This window comes from Lactuca serriola, chromosome 5 (assembly GCF_051521515.1).
Source record: "Lactuca serriola cultivar US96UC23 chromosome 5, Lser_US96UC23_V15, whole genome shotgun sequence".
NCBI lineage: Eukaryota > Viridiplantae > Streptophyta > Magnoliopsida > Asterales > Asteraceae > Lactuca > Lactuca serriola.
The window spans coordinates 93,427,261-93,439,550 of NC_136412.1; the positions used below are offsets into that span (position 1 = coordinate 93,427,261).

General features: G+C 36.6%; 2 protein-coding genes across 5 annotated transcripts; one reads left to right on the forward strand and one right to left on the reverse strand.

The window, feature by feature from the left end:
- The first annotated feature begins 4,426 nt into the window (after positions 1-4,426).
- On the forward strand, positions 4,427-5,994 carry LOC145051049 (signal peptidase complex subunit 3B-like). Its single transcript, XM_078999199.1, has 6 exons — positions 4,427-4,629; positions 4,719-4,766; positions 5,038-5,100; positions 5,342-5,395; positions 5,514-5,600; positions 5,770-5,994. The coding sequence occupies exons 1-6, from the start codon at positions 4,504-4,506 to the stop codon at positions 5,893-5,895; spliced, it is 504 nt and encodes a 167-aa protein (XP_078855325.1). The 5' UTR covers positions 4,427-4,503; the 3' UTR covers positions 5,896-5,994.
- Positions 5,995-6,582: 588 nt separating this feature from the next.
- Positions 6,583-12,290, reverse strand: UBC23 (ubiquitin-conjugating enzyme 23). Of its 4 annotated transcripts, XM_079000675.1 has the most exons (10): positions 11,805-12,155; positions 11,285-11,442; positions 9,430-11,208; positions 9,201-9,347; positions 8,990-9,099; positions 8,647-8,911; positions 7,858-7,927; positions 7,619-7,758; positions 7,190-7,501; positions 6,583-7,112 (listed from the first exon to the last, which is right to left on the reverse strand). In XM_079000675.1, the coding sequence occupies exons 2-10, from the start codon at positions 11,318-11,320 to the stop codon at positions 6,861-6,863; spliced, it is 3,111 nt and encodes a 1,036-aa protein (XP_078856801.1). In that variant the 5' UTR covers positions 11,321-11,442; positions 11,805-12,155; the 3' UTR covers positions 6,583-6,860. The 4 variants fall into 4 exon arrangements, with proteins under 4 accessions (XP_078856801.1, XP_078856799.1, XP_078856800.1 ...); XM_079000673.1 differs by lacking the exons at positions 11,285-11,442; positions 11,805-12,155 and adding an exon at positions 12,162-12,290 and having other exon boundaries at positions 8,647-9,099; XM_079000674.1 differs by lacking the exon at positions 11,285-11,442 and having other exon boundaries at positions 8,647-9,099; positions 11,805-12,154.

Consider the following 12,290-nt stretch of genomic DNA (forward strand, 5'->3'; position numbering starts at 1 on the left):
CTCCTCAAGGTCTCTCCTTGGAAAGGAGTGATACGATTCAGGAAGAGGGGCAAGTTGGGACCCCGGTACATTGGACCCTTCAAGGTAATTGCTAGGGTAGGCCGGGTAGCCTACCGGTTGGATCTACCTGTTGAGTTGGGCAGATCCATGATACCTTTCATGTCTCGCAGTTGAGGAAATGTATTGTCGACGAGTCGGCAGTGGTGCCATTGGATGATATTCAGGTGGATGCAGGCCTGAACTATGTGGAGAGACCGGTAGCGATCAGGGATCGGAAAGTTAAGGTTCTGAGGAACAAGGAAGTACCCCTGGTACAAGTGTAGTGGCAACATCGGAAGGGGTCCGAGCTGACATGGGAGTCCAAGTCTGAGATGCGGGATCGGTATCCAGAGTTGTTTACAGTATGAGACTTCGGGGGCGAAGTCTGATTCTAGTGGGGGAGAATTGTAACAGCCCGAAATCCAGGTATTCTTCTTTTGTCCTTGCATCTTGGTTAAGTTGATAATTTAGGGTTTTCATGGTAGGCGAGTACGCTGGGCGTACAAGGTGTACGCTGCGCGTACTCGCACACCTCATTTGGATGCGTTCCCCCTCAGGTACGCGGGGTGTACCCAAGGTTACGCCCAGCGTAACTCATTCAGATCCAAACCCTAATTTCCTTTGGAGGGGCTATAAAAGGAATGTGTGGTTGGACTTCTCAGCCACCATCCCTCAGAGTGAAACCCTAAAAAGAGTGTACCTTCGTTCTTTGGCCATTGTGTGTGTATTCTAAGCTTGGTGGTGCCATTCCAAGGTTGCAAAGGAGAAGAAGAGCTTGTTGGAGAGGCTAGAAGTGGTGCTCAAGTGTAGATCTGAGCTTTGCAAGGGTTAAAGCTTCATTTTCAGGTAAAAAGTTCGGATCTTGTCACTTGGTTCATGTTATATGCTTAAGATGTCATTTTCTAGGGTTTAAGTCCCAAAGGTGGAGACTTTTTGTGCAAATGGCCTCCATAAGCTTAGATACTTCATATTTCTGATCTATTGGAGTTGTAGACTCATAAAAATGGCATCTTGGATGTGGGTATTGCACCATGCATGAGATCTAGGTCCTTAAGTTTGAATAAAAGGTTGTTATGTGATGTTGGAGCCTTTACAGCCATGCCAAGGCTTAAAGGTCTCGACTTTATGGGTTTAAACACACTAAAAGAGTCGGATCTAGAAGTTGTAGTAATGGCTTAACCGATTAAGACCAGAAATGGAGGGTGGCTGATTCTGGTGGTTACGTTGGGCGTAACTTCCAGTACGCGCAGCGTACTGGGTGGAGACCCCGATCCAAGGGGGGGTTGGCGATGTACGCCCCGCGTACATCTAGCAGTACGCCCAGCGTACTCTCAGGGTTGACTTTTGTTGACTTTTAGGGTTTTGGTCAACATAAGGACTTTAGGTCAAGGAAGGGTAAAATGGTCTTTTACCCCCTGAGGAATGATTCTTAGGGTAAAGTTTTAGTGGTGGAAGTCTTTGTGTAATAAATAATATTTTTATGTTTAGGCGAGGCTGAGCCGTCGTTTGGATTCAGTGATAGCGAGGACACGAGATCTTAGACTTTCCACAAGGTGAGTTTTCTCACTATACTGTACCCGGAAGGGTTTGTCTGTGTGACCGGAAGGTCGGATATACTATGAGATATATGTGTTATGTGTGATAAGTTATTCGTTATATGTGTCATGTATGATATGCTTGATATGGGCCGGAAGGCATTATATTATGGGCCGGAAGGCAAATATGTTATGGGTCGGAAGGCGTTGCGATGTGGACCGTAAGGTTGACGTGGGTAGGACCGGAAGGTTTACCTAGTCAGGACGGAAGTCCCCTGAGACACATGGACCGGAAGGTCAGGGCCTGGAAAGGCATATGTGCGTAGGTTGTATTTTGGGGAACTCACTAAGCAATTATGCTTACAGTTGTTGTGTTATGTGTTTCAGGTACTAGCAAGGACCGTGGGAAGGCGCCGGCGTGATTGTACACACTCACGGAGAAATTGTTTTTATGATCATGGGATGTATTTCGTTATGATAATATTGTTCACATTTGAATTTGGAATATTAAACGATGGTTTTTGATGTTTACAAAAATGAAAAAATTGGTTTTAAAATTTACGTTGTTACAATTTGAAGCTATCCCAAGCTTTTAGAATCCGTCCAATACATATCTATATGGATTTACAGTATAAAGTTTAACTATCAAACAACTGACAGTTTATACCCTCTTATTTAATTAATCTCTTTAAGTCATCAAATTAATTCCAATTGATTCTATGACTTATATTAATCAAATATTATTCTCATAATATACTAATAATATTTACTCTCTCTTAATAAATCATCCTATCAAGTTGTTATGGTGAAGGCAACCCAAAAGGATCATGCACAACCGGGTCAAATACTTGCTTAATATAGTTGCAGCCTTAGACACTATTCCAACAATTACTATACATGCTAGATAGAGAGAGAACATACATTACAGCTAGCACACGCAGAACATTTCAGTACATACAGGCTAGACAGAGAAAGAGTACACTTTGCAGTTAGCACATTCATTACATGTACATTCATGCAGTTATGTGAACCATTAGACGGGTCATGGCACTTCCTGTCGTGACCGTTTTTGTATCCCGAATCTCTTTAATTGGGGAGCGTATGAGTTTGCGTATAGATCTATACTGGATTGACTATCCTACACCTTGCTGCTCGCTACAGTAGGAGTTGCAAGTCTACAGGTGCCAAATGTCATTTCTTACGGCGTCTTACATCGTCGTTTTACTAGAGTCGGTAGCAGGATACAGGTCGATCACATGTTTCTTTGAACACCTTTTGTTTTTAAGGTAGTTAGTACAGCAGTAGTCACTTATTACAAATACTACAGTACTACGATATTTTTCCCATTACATTCAATTCGTGAATATTCACACGATGCACGGTAATGCAAAAACTATATTTTTGGTTAATGATAGTCGGATTAGGGAAAATACACGCTCTTACAAGAGACATACACACAGACACTAGATGCCTTGGTAGAAGGCTACCATTAGTAGGAAACATAGGGTTTTCTAGAAGAGTTCAAACATTTTACAAAACATTGTACAAAACATCTTATAAATGCTTTCATACAAACACAGACATTAGTATACTTATGATCTCACCAGCTTTAAGCTGATACTCGCTTTTAAAATAACTTGTATTCTCAGGTCACCAATAGACAGGTACAGGTGCCAGGCTTTTGAGAAGATGGAGTTCGTTCAAGACTCATCTTTTATTTTGATATGTATATTTTGGTGTCTATATAACTTGACAGAACACACATGTATGAAATTATACTATTAATGCAATGGATGATGTTGTTGCTTGTTTACTATTATTCATTGTTGTGATATTGTACATGACGTCCTCCGCCCCAGAACGTTTCCGTCGTTCATGGTTTTGGGGTGTGACAGACACTGATATTTAGGGATTAGTTACGTAAAGAAAAACATATTGACGATAAGGGAAGTAAAGAATAGGAAATGACGAAAATACCCATCATGTGTCTCGCACATGGAGAGAGTTAACGTGAGTTTTGGATGTTTGTTAAGTGGATGGGCCAATTCAGCACGATAGTTTCGATTTTGGATGATCCGTGCGCGAAAAAAAAAAAGAAATGGCCCGAAACTACACTTTTTGATAAAGCATATGGACCAATTTTGCAATTTAGGGGGTGTTTGGCTTAGTTTTTGAATTGCCAAAAGTCCTTTTAGAAAAAGATCATAGGCAAAAGATGTTTGGCAAAAGACTTTTAAAAGTTATTTTGGATTTTGCAAAGAAGAAAAATCAACTTTTTGGAAAAGTGAGAAAAACCTGACTTTTTGTAACTTTTCCAAAAAATCTTTTAATTAACTTCTAAAAAGCTAAACCAATCACCCCTTACTCTTCAAAAAAAAATTAACGCCTTGCTCCCGAGTTCTACTTAAGGAGAGAAATGGGAGGAAACGGAGGGAAAGTGAGGGGTGTGAAAGGAAAATCGTGTTCCCAAGTTTCATTAATGAAAGGAAAGTGGGGGGAGGGGAAGGATTTTGGAGTCACATTTTCCTTCCAAATTTTCCTCTCAAATTGGGCGGATTTGGAAAGAAAGTGAGGGGAAGGAAAATTTTAGGTTTTATTTTTCTTTTCTTCTAACTCGGGAACACAAAAACTTAAAATTTTCCTTTCATTTCCTTCGAACTCGAGAACACGGAATAATGAATATTTTCCTTCATCTCCCTTTCTTTCCGTCAAAATTTTCCTTCCCTTTACCTTTAATGAATTTAAAAATAAAAAAAAATAAAAAAAAAAAAAAATAAAAAAAAAAAAAAAAAAAAAAAAACTCGGGAACAAGGCGTAAGGGTTTTTATGTGAATTATCCATGGTAAATTGTTAACGCACCTTCCTCTTTCTTTTGTTCCGTTCCCTCTAAACTCCAGTGCAGTAACAGCAGCAGAGAGGGAGATCAAAGATGCATTCCTTCGGTTACAGAGCCAATGCTCTGTTAACATTTTCCCTTACGATTCTAGCTCTAATGGCTGCCATGGCCTCTTTTTCAGACAATTTCAACTCCCCTTCCCCAACTGCACATGTTCAGGTTTCTCTTTCTCCCCCCATTAATTGTTGTTTTCACTAGATCACTATCGGCAATTGTCGACTAATCAACTTCGAGTTATCGATTTTTAGGTTTTGAACGTAAATCGATTCCAGAATAGACCCAACGGAGACGACGAGGTAATTAATTCTTCATGTTTCTGCCTAAAAAAAAAAAAATTAGTTGCTCTGTTGAATTTTAGGGTTTATTGATTTTGAAATAATTGAACCATCGATTTGCCTTTTGGAAAATTGATGATGTTTTTGTCCCGAAGAACTACGATCTAATATCTATGAAGAGTTTGTAATCGGATTCCATGCTCTTGATGCAATCAAATTACTTATCATCTCGATTTTTTTAGGGTTTTTAAGTTTAGTTTAATTAACAATTATATGTCTTCTGTTTATGCAGATTGGCATGACACTAAGCATATCTGCAGACCTACAATCATTGTTTACATGGAATACCAAGCAGGTTGGTTGCAATTTATTATCTATTATTGTTTCTCATTCTCTTACTTTCTTCCACTCTTCATACAGATAAACAAAAGTCTCTCACATTCTGTGGCTCTGTTCTTGCTTTCTAAATTGTATATAAACAGCGTCAAAATAACCAATGTGGCAATGTAGATGCACATTGAAGTGAAGAATAAACTAACATGTCTGGAAGAAGAATGCCATGTTGACAGTTGACCTTTTTCTTATCTGATTTTCAGGTCTTTGTATTTTTAGCTGCTGAATATGGAACTCCAAAAAATGCCATGAATCAGGTGAGAGAATCTTCTTTAATATTGTACACATTGGTTTAAGATAAAACATGGTGATTTTCAGTGATGATGATGATGATGATGATGATAAGGGCAATTATGTCTTTTTCCTGATTTACAGGTGTCATTGTGGGATGGAATCATACAATTAAAAGAAGATGCAAAATTCTCTACAAAAGTTAAGAATAAGTACAGGTTCATTGATCAGGTAATCAACTACTTTTATTTCTTCATATTACTACAATGCCATCAAAAAATACAAAGCATTTTTCACATGATAGGTTTTTCAAAGTATAAATAAGAAAAAATGTTGAAAGTACAATATGCTATAATTGGATATATTTTGTAATATATTTTTGTTTTTTTTTTAAATTTAGGGAAGCAATCTTCGAGGAAGGGATATTAACTTGACTTTACACTGGCATATTATGCCAAAGACAGGGAAGATGTTTGCTGACAAATTGGTAGTAACTGGTTTTCAGTTGCCACACTCATACAGATGACGCCAACAAGATTATATTTAATTGTTTTTTTATATTATTTACTAAAACTAATTATACATTATTGGAATATTATATTAGATATATGGATTTTGGACTAAATCTTTCTTTTGGTATATACTCATATGATATAACAAATATACGTATGCATACTTGAGAAAATGGAAAAAGAAATATCGGATTAGGTGAACATTAAGTAAAAAATAAACAATTAATCTATAAGCTAAAAATTAGCATCAGGGCACAAGTATATTGAATATCAAAATGTATGAATCTGCAATGCTTTGTCTTTCATTACTTTTATCTACTTAATCAATGAACATTGCTTCTGTATTGGAGATTAAAACCAAGTTGTTTGTTTTATACATGAATCATATAGATAATATTTTAAACATTCAATATTAATATATCCCGATTAAATGCCTCTCCATTTGTTTTATCCGACATCTAAATAATTACAAAATAAAAATCAAATTTTTTTACTGATTATCCTTAATTCCAACATCAGTTTTAGTTCCTTCTTTCTGATCTTCATATCTTCAAACTGATGAAGAGCAAGATATGAAGTAGAAAAACCGAACCACAAACATGAAATCTACTGTGTCAAAATTGGTCAAACACATGATTACACAACACATTATATCTCAAAGAATCCAAAATCAAAAATGTTTCAAAGTTGCATATAACATGTTTTCAAATAACTTTTCCACTCATCTTGAATCAAATATGGTTGCACTTCCACCAACAAAAGTATAAAACAAACAAAAAATAGCCACCAAATCCTCTCGATAGCTTATCCAACAAATCAAACCCCAAAAACACACCCCAATTGTGTGGTTAGTTAGCTTGAGAAATCAGGATATCCGATTTTTCAAATTTTGCCATAAAACCCCCCTAAATGTACAATATTCCTTTCCAAATACATTGCATTTAATCGGATCCCACTTTTTTAGGGTAAAAAAAAGACATTACGAATCTTGTAAATGAATGAACTCTTGACAATTAGCTCCGATTTGATTGAGGGCTAACAAAAGCTTTGGCACAATTTTTGCTAACATGAGCTTGAACCCAACAGAATTAGCATCCGGAATACTGGTTTCACATACAGAGGCATCTTCAGAAAGAGAGCCAATTAAATAGCCTTTCATATACGCATCACACGCCTTGAGAATATAATACCCACGCTCTCTAAAATGCTCCCTCACAAGATCTTCAAAATCCTACAAAAAAAAAGTAAAACAGAATAATTAAAACTGTGAATTTACTGTTTAATTAGAAAAGTAGGGTGTAGGTGTGCCTTTGGGGGTCTTCTGATGAGATACATGATTGTTTTGCAGTTCAATAAGAAGGTATTCTCATTATATGACAAAGAATTCTTCTCTCCTTCTGGAGTCCCAACTTGTTTATCATATCCAGCTTCATTAAAATAGGGTTTGGAATTAAGCACAAGGCCTTGTAGTGAAACCAGAACTTGAAGAATGCTGGAAGATTTTGGATCCCAAACTTCGTTTCCTTTTCCACTCCATGTATTTAACAGGCTAAGACAAACTTTTCCTTCCTCGTATAAATTAGGGTTTATTCTCCATCCTCCCGAATGATAATATGCTGACTGTACATCATTCATCATTCATTATTAATATAAGTCCAAAAAAAAAAAACAATACATCAGTAGACAGTTAACAGTTGACAGTTGACAGTTGACAACAGACAGTAGAAGGTTGGTTACCGGAGGAACATCGGGGTATTCAGGGGGGAGATGAAAGTCAAAAAAGAAAAGGCCATCTTGATAAGGTGTTCCATATGCTCCAACTACTACAGCTCTCAATAAATCCATTCTATTTTCATAACATCTGACATAAATTCCATCTGTTTAGAAAAAAAAGATAATGATTATTTTATAGACAATACTAGCAGTTTTTTGTAATTATTGGTATGGGAAACTGAAGGGGCAAATTTGGAAATTACTTGGTAAGTTGTTTTGAAGGATATTCCAATCTTGTTGGACTTTCTTCAGCCATTTTCTTCCGGTGATATTCTGCGAATATAATGTAAAAATATAATGTACAGGTTTTAGGGTTTAGGATATTTGAAATGGTATTTGATTATAGTTAAAGAACTTCTATATACAAATGAAAAATAAACTAAGGATAAATTTAGAACCCGAATAAGTTGTAACAACAATAATGTTTTTTTTGGTAATTTTCAATAATAAAATTGTACGTCATTGTAAATGATGATTTTTTTCCAAAAGGATTTACATAAATAAAGATTGATTATACTTTCTATTATATTCTATGACAGCGTTAAAAAAAATAACAAAATGGAAGAATGGCCAATTCCATTCCATCAAGCAAAACAAACAATTTTCTTTTTTCGACAAAATTACATAAATAGTCCCTTTGGTTTACAAAAAGTCAAGGTTCAGTCCCTAGCTTTTTTTTATAAAGATGGTCCATGTGGTTTCAACTTCTTGCATGGTCGGCCCCTGACTAATGTAAAATGACTTTTATACCCCTTTAAATATTTTTTTTATAACTTTCACTAACTTTAATTAAAAAAGAACATTGTGGTCATTTCACATGGCCACATGGGTCAAGAACCGAACACACAATAATTTAAAACCACAATGACCATCTGTATCAGAAAAAAAAAAAGTTAGGGACAGAACCTGTGACTTTCTGCAAAGAACAGGGGTCATTTGCGTAATTATGTCTTTTTTCATTTCAATAAAATGAACAATTCCATTAAACTCACCTGTCCATTGACACCAAGATAATAATGATCAAGAGGATCTTTCACAATATCAAATCCTTTAAAGCTGGAATTTCCATTCCCCCCCTCACTTGATTTACCAGAATCATCAATATTTAATCGCTGAGCTGGCGAATCTAATAAAAACTTTTCCTCCACGTCAGCATGTTCATGTTCATGCTCCTCACTACCAGAAGCCAATCTTTCAAGGGTATTATCAGTAGAGCTGGATTTTCGTGAACTAGACACATCATCATTTTTATCTTCCCTATGTAATGTTACATTATCACCCCCTGAATTATCTGTAATGTTTCTTTGACCCCTAGAAAAAATTCCACTTGCTAACCTTGTCATGAATCCAAGGGCAGCTAAGGGTATAGAAAGCGCACCATTTGTCTGAATGCTTTCAGCTGTTTGCTCATCTGTATCCTGTGACCCATTTTGCATCCCAAGATCCTGAACAAAAAAATAAATGTTTTAAATCACTTTATTTGTAAAATTATGAATGACATGAAGAGAATTATAATTTATAAATAGAAATAGAAATAGAAAAGAACCTCTAGTGCCTTTTGAAGATTTTCCATATCATTATCTTCACCCTCCATTGTTTCCCAACTTGCTGCATCATCACTTACTTCACTTCCACCACCAGCTGAGTCATCATCATCATCACGCCCTACTACATATATTGCTTGTGGGCCCACCTGATATCACCAAACAAACATATCAATGAAAAAAACAACAAGGGCATTCATGTCTTTTTACAAGAAATATGATTCAACATACCATTGAAACCATCCCATCAGCCCAAGTAACTTCAATATCACCATTTCTAAGCCCTGTAATGTTTCCAACCCAAGAAAGATCCGAAAAATCTCCTTTGACCTCATTCCCATCGGTCAACCTTGCCACGTCAGCAGATGGTAACCTCACAACCACATCCCCATAACAATAATCATAATCTTGATGCCCTTCAAGCTCATACACACTCACAACTTCCTCTTTATCAAATTCCTTAAAATCTTCTGCTCTTGCAACCGATTTCAACCACCTTACACATGCAGTTCTTTCTTTTGCATTCACACTTTTCACAACTCCAACACGACTAACTTCATCATCATGATCATCATCAGCAGCATCATTCCCATCACTAGGTTTTTCCACAACATATTGTTCAGAAACAAATTCATGATCTCCAGGGTTTTCAATTGGAATCAAAGAAGTGGAATCCAATCCGTGTTTTGTACTCCCGTCTTGCCAAAGTACATCAACTCGTGTTTTCGTGTTCACAATTTGAAGGGCTTTTTCGTAATTTTCCTCTTTTTTCTTACACCTTTTATCCCTCTTCACCATAACTTTTCTTACCTTTTTCCTATGTAAAGGCCAAGATTCATGAGTCCCAGAACTCGAACCTTTTGAAACAGGCAATGAACCACTACAAGAACTAGATTCAGTAGAAGGATTGGAATTGGTGATTCCGATTCCAGTGTTTTCTTGCACTTCGGAATCACTCTCGGACTTCTCTTGACCTTGTAATCTACCTTTTACAGAGTCTTTTGGAGATGGAAGAAGACACCAATCACCAAGTTCCCAATTTGCATGTGAAAAACATGCCAATAACTTTAAGTTTTTAGGGTTTTGTTCTTCAGAAGGTGTGATTGAAGAATCCGGGCCATAACCCGCGGATGCAATCCAATAAACAAAAACGGATCCAGCTGTCACATTTGTTACAGTTCCTTCCAATCTTGAAGCTTTCCATAACCCAGACACCCATCTTGAATTCTTGAAAACAGATGAAGAACTTGCTTTGACTCTTTGACCAGGGTAATATGGGTAATGTGCATCTTCTAGAAGATTCTTGCCAACGGGTTTTAACCTTAAAGGATCAGCTTTCATAACTTTACAAACTGATCCATCATCAAACATGACTGTGACATTATCAAGAACATCATCGATTCTACCCAACCATGGACCAAAAATTACATAATCGCCCACTTGAAAATCCCTTACACGTTTCAGATTCTTTGAAGAGACATCATTTATGACACACCCATCAATGGTTGACAAGTCAACGGATATATTGACATCAATAACAACACCCACTTGCCCAGTTGGATCAGAAGCAGAAGCAACATAATCTCCATGTAAAAAACCTCTGTCAATGACTATCACATCATTTTGACTATGGGTTGACTCTGACTCATCCATCCATAGAACCCTAACATGGTCTGCTGGAAGTGGGGTGTTTTCTTCTTCTTCTTCTTCTTCTTCATCATCATCATTATCAGTATTATTTCCAGTGATGTTTTCATGTAAATCTTCTTTGGGGCCCACCACTTCATTGTCTTCATCTTCATCTTCATCATCACTACTGCTATCTGAATCAGAATCACCTGCAACTTCTGTCACTACACCTGTCTTTCCATCAGTTTTGCTCTTTACAACATCTTGTCTGTAGATATATACCCCTGGACGCCTTCCATTCTCTTCTATCTTGACCATGGAACCTTCGTTTGGATCATGATCATGACCATGATCCGCATCACAATCCAGCTTGGATTCCATCTAAAAGTAAAAAAGAAAAAGGACATGTAAACTGAAGTTATGTTCATATATTTGTCAATAACAATCAACTTATTACCCTAGACTGAGAATTTGGGGGTGTTTGAATGTGCATTATAACAGTAATCAGTTTTGAATGTTGGGGTGAAAGTTTGTGATTCCCACTTTCTCGTTATCTAATCAGAGCTGGTGAAGCAGATTTTAGTCGATTGATTATCTTGTTAGTAGATTCTAATTCTGTAAGTCACAATAATCACTTTCAGTAAGCAAATCGATACACCCCTATATTCCTAACATTTACTAGCACAAAAAACATAAAACAAAAAAACATTGAGATAACTTTCTCTTTATTGCCCTTGAAGCTTCATCAAACAAGTCATAGATAGGTAGGGCATATCTGAATTAACATTCAAGCGATTGTTAAAGGAGAACCTCAATTTGAAAGTTGAAACAGAATTAGTTCGTTACTAGAATGGTGGAAATAATGAGGGTTTCAATAGAGTTTGTTGAAAAGATGGATTAAAGCAAATGCAGCAATTTATGAGTTAAACTTTTGAAAACAAAAGAAACAAATCAAGAGTGCGGCTCAGAACAATTACCTTTGATTCGGATGTCAGATGAATATCAGATTTGGGGGTAATAATAGATAATTTCAGATTGTGAATCCAACAATACTAATGACGGAAGTGGGGATTAATAAACAAACAACGAAAAACAGCTCAAAAATCCACGAGATGAAGTCGGTCGTTGAATCGGCGAAACGAGGAATCAGCTGAAATTAATCCCACGTTTATCGACGAACAAAAAACTTTAGAAAAAAATTGGTATAAAATGGAGGAAAACATCAATGGACGAATCGTGTACGCTAATGAACATCAGGAAGCAATCTATCCCCTTGAAAGCAACGAATCTTTTGACGAAGTTTGAAAGGGGTAATGAAATCAAAAAATATGTACCTCTAAAGACGGAACTATTTGGTATTGATTCCACGTTGATTGCACGATTGTGAAGAACAAGTAATGAAAACTTTTGTATAAAGACCAGAAGTCGAAGGAGCTGAAGAAATACGGTGAAGGTATATAGAC

Coding starts and splice junctions, on each gene's coding strand:
- LOC145051049 (XM_078999199.1), top strand. CDS start 4,504: ATGCATTCCTTCGGTTACAGAGCCAATGCTCTGTTAACATTTTCCCTT. Junction 5,101..5,341: donor TTACATGGAATACCAAGCAG/GTTGGTTGCAAT, acceptor TCTGATTTTCAG/GTCTTTGTATTTTTAGCTGC. Junction 5,601..5,769: donor AGTACAGGTTCATTGATCAG/GTAATCAACTAC, acceptor TTTTAAATTTAG/GGAAGCAATCTTCGAGGAAG.
- UBC23 (XM_079000672.1), bottom strand. CDS start 11,320: ATGCACATTCAAACACCCCCAAATTCTCAGTCTAGG. Junction 9,348..9,429: donor CTGATGGGATGGTTTCAATG/GTATGTTGAATC, acceptor TGGTGATATCAG/GTGGGCCCACAAGCAATATA. Junction 9,100..9,200: donor ATCTTCAAAAGGCACTAGAG/GTTCTTTTCTAT, acceptor TTTTTTGTTCAG/GATCTTGGGATGCAAAATGG.